Source organism: Oreochromis niloticus, linkage group LG5 (genome assembly GCF_001858045.2).
Source record: "Oreochromis niloticus isolate F11D_XX linkage group LG5, O_niloticus_UMD_NMBU, whole genome shotgun sequence".
Lineage (NCBI taxonomy): Eukaryota > Metazoa > Chordata > Actinopteri > Cichliformes > Cichlidae > Oreochromis > Oreochromis niloticus.
In genome coordinates this window covers 8,186,111-8,204,647 of record NC_031970.2, presented here as the reverse complement: position 1 = coordinate 8,204,647, position 18,537 = coordinate 8,186,111, and the positions used below count along the sequence as shown (strand labels likewise).

The 18,537-nt window shown below is 41.3% G+C and overlaps 1 protein-coding gene across 1 annotated transcript; it reads left to right on the top strand.

Moving 5' to 3' along the window:
- Positions 1 to 3,247: 3,247 nt before the first annotated feature.
- On the top strand, positions 3,248 to 16,017 carry apcdd1l (adenomatosis polyposis coli down-regulated 1-like). Its single transcript, XM_005460826.4, has 4 exons — positions 3,248 to 3,778; positions 12,982 to 13,165; positions 13,321 to 13,840; positions 14,593 to 16,017. Exons 1-4 carry the CDS (start codon positions 3,700 to 3,702, stop codon positions 15,355 to 15,357), a joined length of 1,548 nt encoding a protein of 515 aa, XP_005460883.1. The 5' UTR covers positions 3,248 to 3,699; the 3' UTR covers positions 15,358 to 16,017.
- Positions 16,018 to 18,537: the final 2,520 nt, after the last annotated feature.

The following is an 18,537-nucleotide window of genomic DNA, read 5'->3' as shown; positions in this document are numbered from 1 at the left end:
GAATATTAATGAATAATTTCTTGAATAATCAGGCCTTATCTTATCTTAACGACCTTATAGTACCGTATTACCCCAATAGAGCTCTTTGCTCTCAGACTGCAGGTTTACTTGTATTTAAAAGTAGAATGGGAGGCAGAGCCTTCAGTTTTCAGGCCCCTCTTCTGTGGAACTAGCTTCCAGTTGGGATTCGGGAGACAGACACTATCTCTACTGTTAAGATTAGGCTTAAAACTTTCCTTTTTTGATAAAACATAAAGTTAGGGCTGGATCAGGTGACCCTGGATCCTCCTATAGTTACTTTGTAGTAGGTCTATGCTGCTGTGAAATTCCCATGATGCATTTTTTCTTCTTCTCTGACTTTTTTCACTCACTATATGTTTGCACACTACTCTACATTGAATGATTAGATATTATTAATCTCTGCATCTCTTCCACAACATGTCTTTTGTCCTGTCTTCATCCACTCACCCCCAGCCAATAGTGGCAGATGGCTGCCCCTCCCTGGTTCTGCTGGAGGTTTCTTTCTGTTAAGAAGGAGTTTTACCTTCCCACTGTCGCCAAAGCACTTGCTCATAGAGGGGCCATATGATTGTTGGGGTTTTCTCTGTTTTCTTTCTATTATTGTAGGGTTACTTACAATATAAAGTGCCTTGAGGCAACTGTTGTTGTCATTTGGTGCTATATAAATAAAATTTAATTGAACTGAGTTAATAATCTGACATCCCCTTTGCAAGGTAGGATACCTGATGTGTCAATACGCCAAAATGAACACAGCAAAACTAACAGTGAATTTTAGAAGTTTTAAGGTGAGGGTTCAATTATTTTCCGTCCACTTTCACTTATCAAATACAGGGATGTGGGAGGCTGGAGCGTGTCCCTGGAGTTGTCATAGGTAGAGAGGTTTTATAGCCTGGGCAGGTGAACAGTCTATTGCAGGGCTAACACTGGGAGACATTCACACCTATGGCCAATTTAGAATAGCCAGTAAACCTAACATGCAAAATGGAAACATTCTGTGGGAGGAATCCAGGGTACCTGGAGAGAACCCATGCTGGCACAAGGATAACAACAAGGACAACTCCACACAGAAAGGCCACAACCTGGATTCAAACCCAGCGTTTTCTTGCTAAAGTGGCAGACTGACCCTTTTGGGGTCAGTCTGCCACTTTAGCAGATGGCAACCAAGGACAATGACCTCTCACATCACCAATCTTAGCAGCACCAAAACTAATTAATATTGATTATGTGAAATTTGGTATTATTATAATGTTTTTCTATTTAAAAGCATTAAAGCTGCTGCTAATGGAAGCATTCCCTACTTCCTAAATTTCTCCAAGTAGCTATTTTTTCTATTCTTCTATTTTTCAGACTGTGATGTCTAAATCTGGTGCATCAAATCTTTTTTTTATACCGCAACATAACAAATTGGTATTGTTTGAAAGAAACTTTGTTTTTGTTTTACAAAATCCTCATTTTATTTCAACACTGTGTGTGAAAGTTTGAATTTGATGTTTTTTTCTGTGTTATGATATGTTTGACTAACTTGGTTGTGCATTTTAAAACTTCTCATATTGTCTGGCTGCTCACATTTCACCCTTTTGGAGATGTTTTCAGATCTCAGCAATTAACTTAGGGACCACAAAGTTGTTATTAAAGGTACATAGGCAACAATTCCCCCTCAAATTAAAAAAAAGAATAAAAAAACACACACACTCTAGCATACATATAAATATCCTTTAATACCCGTTTAGTCTTCCGTGACCTTGAGAGCGTGGTGTAAAGACTGTGAGAAACTGTGCGCTGCTGCTTTGAAGACGATGGCTCAGGAAGAAAATGCTTAGACCGCCTGACAATTGGCACAGAAAACTTAATATAAGCAGGATGATGCATTACAAATCTGCCATATAAAACACTACACCGGTGGTAAAATTGCTTCATCCAATTGCATTGGCCGTTGACTGCGTATGTGTGTAATGGTAGGTCGGGAGTGTATGCTGCCCTGTCTGTGTGCCAGGGCTCCGGTCAGCCCACCCGTCGCAGATGTGTTGCCAACTCTCACTTGGCAGGCACTTTGAAACCTTTCTTTACCTCTGCAGTGGTCAACACTGTCAACATCTCCATCAACCACATGTATACGCAGAGCCTCTGAATCAGTGTGACTGGAGCGTCTGTCTATGCATGTGCCTTTTTTAATGATGTGTGCTGCAGGTTTGTGCAAACCGCGCGTGTGTGCGCAGCTGCTGCTGACATGTATTTGTGCTATTTTTTTTCCCTCAGCTTAAAGGGTCAGTGCACCCAAACTGAAAGAAATGCACCCACATACAGGAGTTTGACCAGTAGATTGTTTTGATTTTATGATTTCGTGAGTTTGTATCACAAACACAGCATTTACAAAATTATGCTAAAAACAGCAGCAGCAGCAGCATCTCTTCCCAGAAATTGTGTTTCCATTACTCCCAATATGCCACAAACCTCACTGTCAACAGTTTTCATTGGGACTATTTCTTTGGGAGAACCTAAATCCAATAAAAACTGTCTACAGTAAAGTCTTTGGAGTAGTAACTGAGCTATTTACACACATCTTTTTTTATATTAATTCCAATGCAAACTCAGACTGTTCCTCCAATCATTGTTCACACCATCATAATTTTGTTTTTAAAGACCAAAAATTTTAGGAAGATTTTTGGGGAAGTGGCTCAAGTTTGGTTGGAGTTATAAATGGAGAGGCACAGTAATGCTTTGCTCTTCACTGCTAACAAGGCATGAAGCAGAGATTAATCTAGACCGAATCAAAGAATGTAAACTAGGTATACCTCAGTCTCAGCTTCACTACAGCTGTTAATGAATAGAGGCCACAGAGTGTTGTGTGTCTTAACATATTAGCAGCTGACAGTACTGACCCACACAAACTGACTTTACTCTTTTTTTTCTCCCCAATGTCACATACTGAGGTTGCATTTCCTTGCCTGAACCTATACATTCATTTTTTATGTTGTTGTTTTACCGAGTCGTGCTGTGGCATTGTGGCTGTAGCAGTAACTTCTTTTCATCCCTGCCCTTTTGCACCTTGCTCTGAAAGCTTCTCAGAGTCTTCGCTCAAGGAAGCTTGAAGCTCAATCCCCCTCCTCCACACACACACACACACACACGCTGAAACTTTCCCTATATCTGCCCTCCCTTCTTCCATCCCTCTCTCTCTCTCTTTACTCCCTCCTCTCAGCTCAAAACTATAAGAGCCAGACAGGAGTGCACACACATACAATCCTCCTGCTCACACGCACACACCCTCACTGCACATGCTTTGAGTGGAACAGTTTCACAGTGCTGCACTGGAGTGAGACAACGGTGTGTGATTGAGAGAGAGAGTTTATTCTCACCCCTCGTCAGCTCAAGGAAAGCACCAGTGTGGAGAAGTTGCATGAACGGATGACCTCAACAGAGGACATTTTTTATCAGATCATGGAAGCCAAGAATTGGAGCTAAAAGAAAAGAAGAAAACTTTTGCTTTTAAAAAAACAAAACAAAACACCTTTTTGGCTGAACTGGAAATTAGAATTTTGTCTGTGGGATTACTGGGAACTTCATTCATGAGCTCTTGTCATGTTGGTATCCTGCATGATTGTTTCTCGTTGACAGGAGCCATCTATGTGTTTTGGATTTCCCACGGATCACCATTTATATTCGGAACACAGTGTGTGAATGAAGGGCGCGGGAGCAGGAAACATGTCAAGCGGACGATTCAGTCACCTGTTGAGGGGTGTCTGGTTTCTGTGGCAAGGTGAGTTCAAGCACTGATTTCTGCGTAGTTAATTGGTGTAAATTTTAAATCTTGAAAAATGTTTAAGAGAAATGTTATTTTACAGTAGGCTTAAACTTACAAAGACCACGAGTCATGTGAAATTTACATTTTACACTTCAGCAGGTAATCCGGAGCTACAGATACCCACTGTAATCAAAAGTTTCACTATGAAAAGAATAAGAGACAGTAAATGTTTACTCTTGTAAGAACTAGAGCTAGAACTTTAGATTGGAGAACACATGGTCAAACAAAAAAAAGAGAGATTAAAGCTGACATCTTCATAATTATAAGGAAGTCATTATGCTATTTGTCACAATTCAAATGAAAGCTCAACATGTGGATCACCACTTTGAAAAATTAAACACAAATTATGCTGATGTTAGACTTATGAATAGCCCGTCTGTGTTCCCCCTCTCCCCCTGTGAGCGTCTTCAAAGCGTTTGTGGCCACTGGACGAGTCTTCAAAAAGGGGCTCTAGCTGGTGCCTTTAAACAATGGCTCCCTAGGAGCAGAGAAGCGTGGCCCTGGAACTAATGTTGCCATTATGTTAATGGTTAGAATAACAGCAGACAGCCATTACTGACCCTACCTCAAGCTGCTGTGCCGAGCTGATGATCTATCCGCTTGGCCTCGATCATGGAAGCAAAGCATTTTGGCCATCAGGGCTGGTTAGGGTGATGGGTGGCTGGAGGCAGACAGGAGGAGGCATCTGTCTGGTGCCAGCCTTACTCTCCCCTCCCTTCAGAACCATCTCCTGCTCAATGCTTCAGTAGTAGACTGGTATCTTTGAGCTTTTTGCTTCTTCACCACTCAAGTTTGTCAGTGGGAGACCGGCAAGGTTGAGTCGTCAGCTCCACACAGGACAGTTCAAACTGTGCAGAAAACCGCTTAGAAAAGCTTTAAAGAGGAATTTATTTGGATTATGTATTTAGAACTTTTGGCAGGTGTTTTAGTATTTCTGATTTGTGCTCCTTTCCTATACTAAGTAACAGCTTAGTTCTAAAAGTTAATCTTTTGAAAAACTTTGTCCTTTACCCACACTTTGTGGAGAGATTGTCTCCACCTTTGAATGTGTAAAAGAAAAGGTGACCAAGTATAATTGAATAAAAAAAACTCCTTCAGCACATCCAGCTTGAACTGGATGATAAAATGTCTGATCCAACCCCTAATCATTTTTGTTTAAGCTACATCTTGGCTGTAGCATGTTCCACCTCTCTCCAAGTACATGAAACAGCCACCAACCAGATCTCCAGAACTATCTCCAAGCCAGGCTTTTGAATTAAGATGAAAGAATTAAAATTTCAGTTCCAAAAACATCAACGGACCATCAACTTCCCTGTCCACTATCTAAATCTTAAGTACCTTGGCTGTCCACCAAAAAAAAAAAAAAGACCACAATGAATGAAGGTGCTCGTATAACGAAGAATCCTCCTCGTTGTCAGACAGCTCAAAATCCAGCGTTGGGCTTCAATCTGTTGCTGGCTTTCAGAGACTTTTGAAAAACGTCGTTGAAGAAATGGTGAAGTAAGTGGATGTGTTGGCTTGAGGAGACAGCTGTTTTACGCAGTACGACATTGTGAGTGTGTGTGTGTGTGTGTGAGTTGTTGCTTTGTGAATAGGAGCCAGAGTTTGCTAACCGCAGTGGAACTGGCAGCAGCATCCACTGGGCAAACCCCTGTTGATCCCTTGTCTAAATAAACGAGGCCGTTGGATTAAGCAGCTTACACTGTGATGAAAAGACAACAGTAGTTGTCCTTGTGCTGCCCTGGGGACAGAAGGATACTCCTGGCCTGGAAGGCTGCGATGAGATGCTGGGGTTAAAGCCAAAAGAAGAAACGGGGACCCAGGGTTAGAATAACACACTGGACCTCATGTTCTTAGGAAAACCTCTAAATCAGCCTGACCTTCGTCTGACTTTAGTGACAAGGGTGGAAGGAAAGGAGAGGGATATTCCTGCAAAACGGCCCTGGTTGAGAAAAATCTACTTTGAATGCTGTTGTGCAGAGACAGTGCAGGGCAGCAGTACATTATCTATGCCGTAAAGACTATAATTATAAATTCAGTAATTACAGTTTTGAATGTTAGTGCCTTAACAATGAGGGCATTGACTGTGTACCAAGTTTATCAAGCTTAAAGTATGTCAATAAAACTGTCAGAGTCTAAATCAATAAAGAAAGGACTAAGTTTAAAAAAGCATACCATACCATCAGCATGCGTTCAGAAGTATTGTCAACATAGATTATTTTTAGTTGCCAAATCAAGGTTTGCGTCAGCCTGCATGAGAGTCCTCTCTCACGCTTTTAAATTTTTTCTTAGACAGCCCAGAATCACACAGCATAAATGTGCTGAAGGGATAATGATAACTTACGCTGCTTTATAATAGATGTGTTAGCTCGCCGAGGGAACAGGAGGTTTGGCTGAAGGGTTAGCTTCTACCAGATGAGAACTGCAGGTCCAGGTAACACAGATGATGTTTTATGTTTATTGTTTATGTTTATTCTGTGTTTTTTAGCAACAGGCACTGGGCCCCAACACCAGCAGAAGAGTGTATTGAATAAAGTCCTCGAAGCATGATATGCAGGGAAATATGAGTATCAATAGTCATTCACTGGTGTAGAACCAGAAGACAATAAATCCTTTATGGTTTAAAACAAAGACTAACTGTAAAGAAATTAGTACTTTTTTAAAAGAAAAAAGTAGAACTGTTGTGTCCCCTGTTGTTTTGAAATATTTACACCCCATGTTTGCGTACTCTTACCTTTTCGAATAAGATAAATAAAATCAGCTGATCATTGTTTTTGCTGAACAGTGAAAATCTTTTGAAATAGTAGATCTTTTAAGAGTAAAAAGTTATTATGCAGGTGGTTGCATCGTCTAGACTAGAAGAGGAGCTGTGAGAAAAAATAAAACCAAAAGCAGGAATATCAATCTTCGCTGCTCATTGTGCAGTATATATAGGGATATCCTGCAAAACACTGGGCAGCCAGCACACACCCCTTCATTATCAGGTGCTGCAAGCCAAAAAGCTTAGGAATCATTGGCTATTAACACCTATCCAAAATCTGGATGGCAGCTGAGTGAGTCAGGAAGCCTGAAAAAGCAGCTGTGAACTGTGAATAATGTGCAGCAGTCACCTAAATATGTGGAATGATGAGCTTCTGTAGCATTTAATGTTGCTGCTGAGAGAAAGCACACACATGCACCTCACTAATCTTGTCATTCTGGAGCACGAAGATGCCTCACCCCTCCAAACTCCACCCCTTACTGTCATGAACTTCGTTCACTTCATAAACCATTGACAGACACACAGAGAAAGAGAAGAAAATAAACAAAGACAGAAGAAAGAAAGGAGAAATCTGAAATCCATCCAGGACAAATGAGGCGTAAATATCATGGCTTTTTCATCAGGGGGAGAGAAAAGTAATCAGGTGGAGAGGAAGGAGGGCCAGGAGGGCACAGGCACTTCAGGGACAGTTTAGGGAGTTTGATCCAAAGCACAAAGAGGGATCAGAGCACAAAAAGAGAGTAAGGATGTAGTTAAAAAAAAGAAGTCGGAAGATTTATTTAAAATACTGGGGGAATTGGTCCAACACTGCCTTCATGTCAACACATTATTTGGATATTTTTCCTTCACCTAGGCTGCCTCCATTTTGGCAGCTTTAGTGATTCTCTGTTAAATATTTTCAGAAGTAGCTGTGAAGAAGACAAAGACATCTCTCTCTGTGATGGACCAGCTGTGCGGTCAACTTCAGCGTCATGCACTTGATTCCCCGCAAGCCCTGAATAAAAAGTGCCAGGATCTGGTTCTTGTTTTTACAGGATAGCTCCAAATAAAGACGTACATAAAGCCTTATTTTTACTGTGGCTCTGTGGACGAGACGTGAGAGAGGAGAGCGAAGGCTGCCAGACCGTAATCACAAATGCAAACAAACAAACAGAGGGCAACCCGGAGGTCTCATATAAATGGTATCCCTTCTGCAGTCTACTGTGCATCAATGTGTGCAGTGTGTTTTTTGTGAAAGCGTATGCATGTGCGTGTGTAGGGGGGGAACTGAAGGAATATATGAGCTCAAAGACAGGTAGATTACTTTGGCTGGTCATCAGTCAGATGAGGCGAACACCAGTGTTAGTGGGGATGACAGACTGACCGTCCAGACCACACGCAGCTCACAGGCTGCTGCACTGACCTCTGGTGGAAGAATTGCAAATCTACACGATGGGATCTAGAGGAATGATTGTTGCTTGTGGATTCAGCAGTGTTTTGTAAGGCTTGATGACAATTAAAAGAATCGGAGTGCATCAAGGGGTAGAGTAGGAAGGTGGCTTTAATCCTGTCATTCCAGGATTTGTCACATTCTTCTCAATAAGGGAACAGCTTTGAAGGCAATTGTTGGATTCATCTATTGGATAATAAAACAAAATGACCTGTTGTTTTGTTTTGACACTCCAGAACGTGAAGGTTAATATAAGAAATTAGCATAGAGCAGCAAACGTCCCCTACAGAAGAACTTTTCTCCAGGTCTTGGCTTTAAAATAATTATGAAAACAATAAGGATTCTGGACGCTATCCCAGCCATAATAGGGCAAGAGGCAGGGACTAGCACAGAGAGACAGACACCTATTGAAACCTATGGGCAATTTAGAAACATCAGTTAACCTAACCCCACTAACTATATGTCTTTGGACTGTGGGAGGAAACCAGAGTACCCAGACAGAACCCACGCACACCCTGCAAACAGAGGGGTCTGATGCAGGAGCTGAACTCAGGACCTTTTTCCTACGAGGCAACAGTGCTAACCACTGCACCATGCTGCCTTTCTGCCTTCCCATAAGATGAGTGGAAGAAAATGGATGGATGTAAATAAAAATGCAGAAGCAGTGAGTCTCTGAATGTAGGAACCTGTAAGCTTACTTTTCTGATAAGTGATTTATCTTTAATGCTTATTATTATTTTTCTATCAGTCATAAGTCTGCATGAAACCCACATTGTATGTAGTCAGTAAAATATTCTTTCTGGATATTGTTAAATACTGTAAATTCTGATGCCTTTGAGGAAACTAGACTTTGGCTTTAGGGCTGCTATTATAATGTTCCTGAAGCATTTCTGTAAAAATGTGACAAAGAAGATTTTTTGTCACGGTTAAAGAAAGAGAAGAGGCTGATTTGGGGGGTTAAGGTGAGGACCTGGAGTTATATTTCAAAGTAATTAACTGTTTAATGAGATTAAAAAAAGAAACACTAAAATAACAGTCTAATGTCATCCAAGACGTATTAAATTATTAAATATTCTGATCAACATAGTAGTCTAAAATTGTTGAAGATTATAGAAAGCATACTATTATGAATACCTTAATGCTGGTAAATCTAGTTCTTTAGCGCATGGTCACTGTACATTACTCTAAGTGCTATTACATGTTCTGTAATGAGAATTTCAACCTTTTAAAAAGCATTTAATACATTCAGCTACTTCCATGAGCATCAAATCCATCTTTAACCTTAAATGTAACTTTCAGGTCTCAGTCTTACATAAAGTTTTACTGGTATATGTAATGAAATCTGTTTTAAAAGATGCACTGACCACTATGCTGTGACAGGCCATATGAGTGGGAAGTTTTAGGGCCCGCTGTGGAAAAATAAATCAGTAGGAACCATTGCAGGGTAAAACTAATGCAATGTGACTGCCTGTGTAGGAAGTGAATCAAGTAAAATAGTCCCCCATCTCCTCCAAATGGAGACTGGGATTGGATATTATCATATGTATTACACCATCACCTCACTTGTGGTTGGAATAGGGCTCTTTTGTAGAAGAATACTTAAAACCCCACGATGAGCAATTTTGTTTTACTAAGCTCTGCTTTTATGAGCACTCTTTTAGTAAATGCAACCATATGTCCAACTGGAAGGAGATCCAAGAGAGGAAAAGGGACTGAATGACAAGTGACCTCAAGAAACACTCTATAGAAATGCTTTGGCAAAAACAGAAAGTCCAATATACCAGTCCAAATGACTCTACATCACATACTGGGACTCTTGTCTCTGTGTCCATTCATTGTGCTCTGTGCGAGTAACCACTTAGGCAACATGTTGCATGCAGCTACAAAGGACAGATAACACAAAACAGACCAATTGGATGACTTGTAAGGAGCCATGGAAATTAATTAATCCTGATTAGTATTTCTGCTCCGGGTTCTCCCAAAGGAGCCCAGCTGGGACTGACTGACCAGGTTTCTTCACCAGCTGCAGTGACAGGGAGCATAAACAAACACATCACCGCATAGGGGAAATTGCAAACATGTTTCATTGCCTGTGACAGCAAAAAGAAGAATTAATCTTATCAACATACTGACAGACTGCTGAAAGGAGGAGAAATTTGCTTTGAGTTTGAGTCTGGCTTTGTGGTCGATGGATGTACAGGTCAGACTTTACGGTTGTGTGTGTGTTTATGTGTGTGAGCATCAGGTGGAAGGATGTTGGGAAACGACTGAGCAGCACACATGTCTGCGGTTGTGGTCAGTGTGTTTGGGAAGCATTCCAAGAGTGAAGGGAACAAAAAATATCCTCCATTTGACACTAACAAGGTTAATAAATGCAGATCCGTCAGCCTCCATCTTGGAGCCTTTTAAAGGAAAATCAACATCACACACTTTCCGTTCAAAAGTCCTTGAGCTTCGTTTGCTGAGCCATGGGAAAACCGAGTGGTCTGTGGGTCCTTCTAGCTGAAACTTGCACAACTTACTCCAAACTCAACTGTAGCCTCGACAGGTGATCTTCTCCCTGAAAAATGTGGGCTAAGGTTACTAATAGTAGTAAAGAGAGAATGTGACAGTTATGGAAGTAAAAGAAATAATAGAGCAAGTAAAAAGGAAAGGGAGGAAAAACTAGATGGAATACTTAAAAAGAAACTTAAAGCAAAAGTGCAATAATTTCAAATGTTTTCAGCAAAAGACTGTTGCACTTAAAAAGCACTTTCATGGATAGAGCCTGATCAGTGCTCTGTATATGGCAGTTTTACAGTTTTACTGTTTACATTCAGTGCTGCCATCTTGGATAGCTAAACCAGGGTATGTTGATTTGTTCCCACTAATATTGCCATTTCCAACTTGAGGGGGTGTCTCACAAAAAAATCCTGACTGGTAAATCAAAATTTCTGACTTATTTAGGAATGCGCCACTACTTAGCAGTCATATACACTCATTGGCCTCTTCATCAGGAACAGCAGCTCGTTAACACAAATATCTAAACAGTTAATCACATGGCAGCAACTCAAGACATTTTGGCATGCAGACATGGTCTGGACATCCTGGTGAAGTAAGAACCGAGCAACAGAATGGGGAAGAAAAGTGATTTTGAATACTTGGAGCTGTCTCTAACGTTCACAGAGCATGATAGAAAAAAGAGAAAATATCCAGTGAGCGGAGGTTCTCTGTGCGAAAATATCTTTTTGGAGTCAAAGGTCAAAGCAGAATGGCTAGACTCCTTCATGCAGACAAAAAGCCAAAAGTAACTCAAATAACTACTGACTACAACCAGGTTTTACAGAGAAGCATCTCTGAACATACAACATGTCAAACTCTGAAGCAGGTGGGCTACACCAGTCAGCTAAGAACAGAAAACTGAAGCTGCAATTCACACAGGCTCACTCAAATTGAAGACTGGAAAAATGCTGCCTGGTGTGATGAGTTTTGACTTCCGCTGGGACATTTGGATGGCAGGATCTGATCTTGGCATATAACATGAAACAGTGGATCTTTCCTGCTTCATATCAACATTTCAAACTGGTGGACTGTTTTCTCATCACACCTTGGGCCCCTTGGCACCAGTGCTACAGCCTACCTGAGCATTGTTAGGGACCATATCTGTCCCTTCATGACCACAGCATACCAGTCTATTGGCTACTTCCAGCAGAAATCACACACACAATGTCACAAAGTTAAGGCCATCACAAACTGGTTTGCTGAACATCACAATGCAGAGTCTCAAGCCAATAGAGGGGATGTGGTGGAAGAGGAGATTGACATTATGGATGATCAGCTGACATGTCTGTGGCAACTGTGCGATGCTATCATGTCAATATGAACCACAATCTCTGAGGAATGTGTCCAGAAAATGACAGCATTAGATACAAGGCTGATACCACACAGTCATTCTGTCCACACGTGACAATATTCCCCTACCAATACACTTTCACAAGTTCATTGTGTAACAGGTTACATGAAATGGTGAAAACCTAATGAGGATATTTCAAATTAACAAATGAAAATGAATGCAAGTGGAAAACAGAAGATGGAGGCATCTGCGAGAACTCTTTGCTTTTTGACATTTGTTTTGGGGGGATTTAGAGCTGAAGCCATAACTTTGACACACGCAAAAGTGCGCATATTGCCCAGACAGACCCCAGAGGGCTTCCTCATGTTGCAACCATGAGGGTGCAATCAGAAAATCCTATCGCTTTGGTCTGGTTGGAAACCACACCAGAGCACTCGACCTTGTTGACAACACACGCATTGAGGTGAAATTGCAGTTAAGATTAATGGCAGACACACTGCAGATGTGCAAATGTCAAATCAATAAAATGCTATAGAGTGAATAAGGCTTTCATTTGGATTAGCTGTCAGTGTTTGGGAAAACTCAAGAACAAGAACATTCATCATCATGAGTGTTTTTCTTAAAATCATATTATCAGCAGATGTGTTTGGCTCAGTTGGCCTGCTGCTGTCGCTGACCCACCCGTTTGCATTATTGCAATTTTTGAAAAAAACAAAATATAACCATATATACAGTACAAAGACCACACACTCCCACACAAACACTTCCACGCACACCTCCTGTCTCAAAGCAAACTAAAAGCCTGTATGTTGCAGCTGCAGGCTGATTGAAGTGACAAGCCAAAATTTTAGCACTGAGACAAAGGTCCTGTTTCACAGCCATGTATGGATACATAGCATTCTCTCTCCTCATTACATAGAAAATTCAACAAAACTACAATCCCGAAAGAGTTTGGACTGAACTGCAGTGAGCCTAGCTTGTTTGAAATGTGAATATAACCATGAGGCTCTTAGCATTTCCATTTATTTTCTAATGACAGAGGCTGAGAGTCTTCCCCTGCCGTGGAAAGAAGCTTGTGTGTTGATCAGATGGGATAACTGTTGTTACTGACGCACTGTTTTGACTTTCCTTTCCAGCTCTGTTGGTGGTAGGAACAGGGACAAAACTTTGGGAGGTGCCAACAGGTCCATTTGCATCCTCCTCCAACTTCAGTGAGAGCCTGCAATGGGAGCCCCACTGTCAGTACCACAACATACAGGACAGAGTGAGAATCACAGCAGACATTCCACCACAACTGGATGGCACTTGGGTATCAATAAGGTACAGATTCATATAGAGCAATGATAATGACCCTCCATCTTAAAAACAAAAGCTAAATCGAGACCTGTCCCAAATAATTCAATACTTCAGAGTCATCTCTGTCATACTTAAGAAGAAAACAATTGCCTATATAATTTTTCTCCTTCTGCATTTAGATGCGAAGTTCGTCCTGGTCCAGAGTTCCTTACCCGCTCCTACACTTTCCACCCCAACCGTCACTTCCAGGCCCTGCAGCACTACTATACCGACAGCAGCTGCGAGGATCCTAGTTACTCCCTTTTAGTCAGGGGAAAGATTCGTCTGCGCCAGGCCTCTTGGATCACCCATGGGGCTACTGAAGCTGAGCACCACCTCAGCAAAGTGGCCATTGTGGTTCATAGCCTTGCAGCCAAGCAGAGGTTGGCCTCCAGGCTCCCTTCAACATGCGTGGGTCTCAGCCTGGGTCGAGTGGTGCCAGGGAAGCTCTATGAGCTATACAACACCCGGGCGGGGAGGGGATGTCTGGAAGCACTAGGTTTCTCCATGATGGAGATGGGTTTGGTACGAGTGGAGACGCAATACCACAGCCATGGAGGGAAGGTCCAGGAGCTGTTCTTGGGGGATATCCACACTGACTGGACACAACGAACTCAGTACAAACCTACTGGATACCAGCAACCACTGCAGAATGCCATGGTGAGACAGTACAGGGATTTTTTATCAATAAACATTGAAAGCAATTTGTTATTAATTAAGATAAAGCAACACATTACAGGCTGACAAACTGTTTGTTTGTTTTCATACATCTAGGCAGTTTGGGCTTAGACCACATTATACATTAATAAAAAATAGTTTCTTCTAGGCCAAAAAACATTTTTTAGTCTGGAAAAGCTGCTAAATTTACTCTTGAAGCAAAGCTCTCTAGGGGAAAAAAAGATTAGTCAGTGAGGCTATTAGTCAATCAACAGAAAATTTATCAGTCATTTACTGAGAAAAAATGTAAAACAGATTGTTTTCATGCCTGCAAAGCATTGCGGCTCTCAGTGTTGGATGGGGTGTTCGGACCACAAAGGAAGCCACAATATTTGGCAGGTAGCTGAAATGAAAATGTTCCACTGACAACACAGAGGTTGGCTAATGCCTATAACAGCACCTACATTTTCATTGTTGTTGTTGTTTAATTGTTTTTCAGAGCTTTTCAGCTTTATTCAGTAGTACGATGAATATTAGGAAAGCAGGGAGGGACATTTGCAAAGCACATTTGCATTTTAAACCAGCACCCTTTCACCATTTGTCACTCAAACTTGCTCCATCCTTCATGAAGCATAACTTCAAGCCTAATTAAAGAGGATCAAATATCAAAGCCAATAATTATAAAATGAGAAACGGACAGCATCTATTAAAAAAAAATGCTTGGGGTCAACATCTAACATTCTTTCTTCTTGCAGCATCACATCCACCCCTGCCCTGTATGTGCTCTGGTGTACCGCTCCTCAGACCAGCGCCCCCCTGTGTTGCCCCGCAGCCCTGCAACCTATCTGTCCCTGGGAGGCCGATGGGTTAGCCAGCGCTGTGAAACCCGTCCCAATGTCCTCTTTCTTACCCGAGACTTCACCTTTGATCCCCACCAGCACGCTTGGGAGGGCATCTACCGGCACTACTCTGACCCTGCCTGCTCTCAGCCCACTTTCACCCTGAGAGCCTCAGGCCACTATGCTCAGGGAAACCCCTCCCCCAAAATCTCAGGAGCTTCTGAGTTTGTCTTCAAGGTAACCCAGGTCAGAGCCACAGCCATGGGTGAGCCCACAGCCAAATTGCTAAACAGTACAAAGCCAGGGAAGTGTGGTCGTGCTAGAGGATGGGAGGTCGGAATAGAGCAGGACTTGACCCCCACAGACGGATGCACCGTGTTGGGTATCAAGCTGCCCCATAAAGAGTACGAGCTCTTCAAGATAGAGCTGGATCACAGGAAACACCCACTGCTGTTTATCGGCGAGAGGCCAACTGACGGGTCCAGTCCCGACCGACCGCTGAGGCGACCAACTTCCTTTCAGGCTCCCATGGTGCTTTGCAGTGGGGGAAGCACACAGGCCGCCCGCTCAGGTTTTAACAGCAAGCAAGTACAGTTAGCAGCCAGTGGGACAGAGAGGCTTCCACAGCTGGTCCTGCTGGTGTTTGGATCTGTGCTTTGCGGCTGGCTCTGTGTTTACTAGACATTGTTCGCAAATCAAACCTGTTAAACAGCTGAAGTCAGTGATGGACATTTTGTTCCTGGCAGCTGTTTTTCATTTTCCTTCCACATGATGACATGTTCATGACCACATGTGAAATAGGCAAGAAAGACATTTAGAAGATATATGCTGTCTGTAGGTTAACCTAAATGACTCACTTCATCTCCCTTTTCTAACAAATCTGTATAAAAGCCACCAATATATACAAATGCCATCGTTTCAGTATGTAAAACTTCATATATTCTTTTGAAACATGCTACCTTTGTATGATAATCAAAATGATGCTCTCATGTCACAAACTGATTTCAAATGTGGGTCTTCATTAAAATGCAAGCCAGGGCTATTTCAGTTACTTTTCACCAAGATGCAGTACAACTAATGCACTTTGTAAATAATATTTTATCAGCATACTGGTAAGAATCATAGTTTAAAAAAAATGTGGAAACAGTTACCATCACTGGTCAGGTTTTAGTGTATTGGTCTTTTTTTCTATCAACAGCCAGTCTAAACAAATTAATGAAATTAATATTTATTTTATCCATTTATACTGTGCTTTTTCATAAAAAGAAGATTTTTTGTCTAATATTTTAGTTAGTTTTGTCATTTAATATTTCCATGTCTATTAAAAGTTGCTTATCATAATATTTTTGTGAGATTCTTTTTCATCTTTCATATCATCAAGACAAAGGTTATGTGGGGTGCTCTATAAATTCAGTTTATTTTAACTAAACTTGATTTATATTACATTTCTACATTACAGAAAAAGTCATCTAAAGACACTTGATATTGCAAGGTAAAGACCTCATAATATTAGAGAAAGTAATCCAAGAATCCCCAAAGAGCAAGGACGATGGAGCAGTATGGAAAAAAACTCATGGCACGTGTCCACAGAGAGGTGTTTTTGTATGTAAGATTTCAGACAGCTTCCCAACACTGACAGTGACCGCAGATAATTGAAAGGTGTGCTCCTTCTTTGTTCGCCCACTGTGCTGCACCTAACTGGATAAAATTTTAACTTAAATGTAAAAAAATATTACAAGAAATGTGTTTCTGACAACATTTGAGGCAGGAAAATAAGGCATGCATTCGCTGAATCTGTCTTCGTTTTAGATCAACAACAGCTATTTTTGGCTGGACAGTGTTTATTTGCATAGAGCAGCCTAGACCTCAGCGTTTTAAGACTTTGTTTGACAGGGAGAGCAGACTAAAGGGAAATGGCATGCAGCAAATGGCTGGTGGGTAGACTCAAATCAGACCGCCTGAGAAAGGACATGAGCACTCAGTACACGGGCCGCATGATTTATTGGGTAGGCAGACATCAACCTGTGAATGTGGAGCAGGCGACTCAACTTGGCACTTACAGAAAGCACTGAATGACTTGTTACATAGAGAATGGACACCTACCAATGCAACCAGGCTCAGGGACCATCTGCCACACCTAAGTAGACTTGCTGCTGAACCTCTGAGATCAGGAATGAGTGTAGCTTTTACTTCAAGCAAACAGTACAGTCAATTTAGAGTCCTGTACTGGAGAAAGTCTGTTCCAGATTTCATGCTTGTCCATCCGACATTTGTTGAGATAGGTATGCAAGTCTAAAACACAAACCTTATGGTAGTGCTATGTAATGTTAAAATCAGTGTAAGTAGGTTTCCATCCTCTGGGGACCACAAATCTGACCTGTAATCTGTCCAAAAGTTGTTAAAATATGTTAGCATGGACCAAAGTATACGATGGATGAACTGGCGCATGTAAAAAATCAAAGTTTACTTGCAGCGTTCCCAAGCTGTTATTTTATCTCAAGAAGCAAACAGAAAATTCAGGCAAGGATTAACTGAATTTGTCCTCTGGTGTTCATACTGTGGTCTGATTCAAAGCCCACAAAGTGGGTGAGCGTTTGATAGTCATATGGCTCACACATTACTCCGCAAACATTCCAGTCCAGGTCAAACTGCTGCAAACACAGAAGGATATCAGATTGGATGCACAGCCTTCAGCCAAGAAAACAGATTTTTCAGCCGCTTTGACATTAAATGAGCCAAGAGGAGCAACAGCAGGAGACAGCAGAGGAATATTTATATATATATAGCTCCAGATATTCAGTGTTGTGACTGAAGTCAGTGAAGCACTGGAGATGTCCTCCATTTGTAAAACCCTGACAACTGTGCCAAATGACTTCAGGCACCTCAGCTCAACATAGTGCAGAATATCATCCAAACTCATCACCAGTGTCTGGACCTTTATCTACTGAACACTTGAATTCTTCAGTTTTCTTTTTAAATGCATAATAAACAACGAGAAACTTACTTTTTTTCTTCTCTGGCTTCATCTCATATCCAATAATAGTCCAATAATCCAGATTTACCAACACCTGAATAAGAATATAATGCACTTTCAGACACTGTAAGTTAAAATCTTAATTGACCTGTGCAGGTCTTATGAAGCAACATTCAACTGCTTTTCTAGTTGTTAAACTCCCAATCAATAAAACAGTTTTTCTTTTCTTTTTGCATTCGTTCTATTAACGTTAACAGTCTTTTTTTTGCAGTTTGTTAAACTGAAGACTCCGCACATGTACACAGGTCTATCAACACCTGCATGACAGTGATAGTGGCGGGGAAGAATTAGGCATATCTGGGTATTACGTTGTGCAAGATTCCTCACGAATAAGGTTATGAGGAAATAAAGTAGCCTGTACCACCCCTAAATTGCCAGAGGTGGTGAAAACAACATATCAAGGGGATGAACTTGTTAGCAAAGGGTTACCCATCAACACACTGACACAGAGAAACATTGTGCTTAATCTAATGTTAACTATTCTTTGTATTTTTGGAAGTAAGATTTTCTAACTGCTAGTTTGTCTACTTTGTTCAACATCATTGTGTCCATCTTTCGTTTGGTGCATTTGTAAAGCTTATTTAGAGGGTCAGTATCTTCACTGAACTTTCCCACATACAAGTAAGTATAAAACAGACCAACATACTAGGCAGTATCAAAGAGGAAGGCTAAGTCATGCACTCCATAAAAGGTATTTTCACTGTTTTGTTATTTCTGTAGAACACAAAAAACACAAAACAAAGATAAGCACAAACAAACACAAGAGTAAACCAACAAATGAAACTGAAAATAAAGCAAGGGCTGCGTAGAGATAAATAAAGGCTACT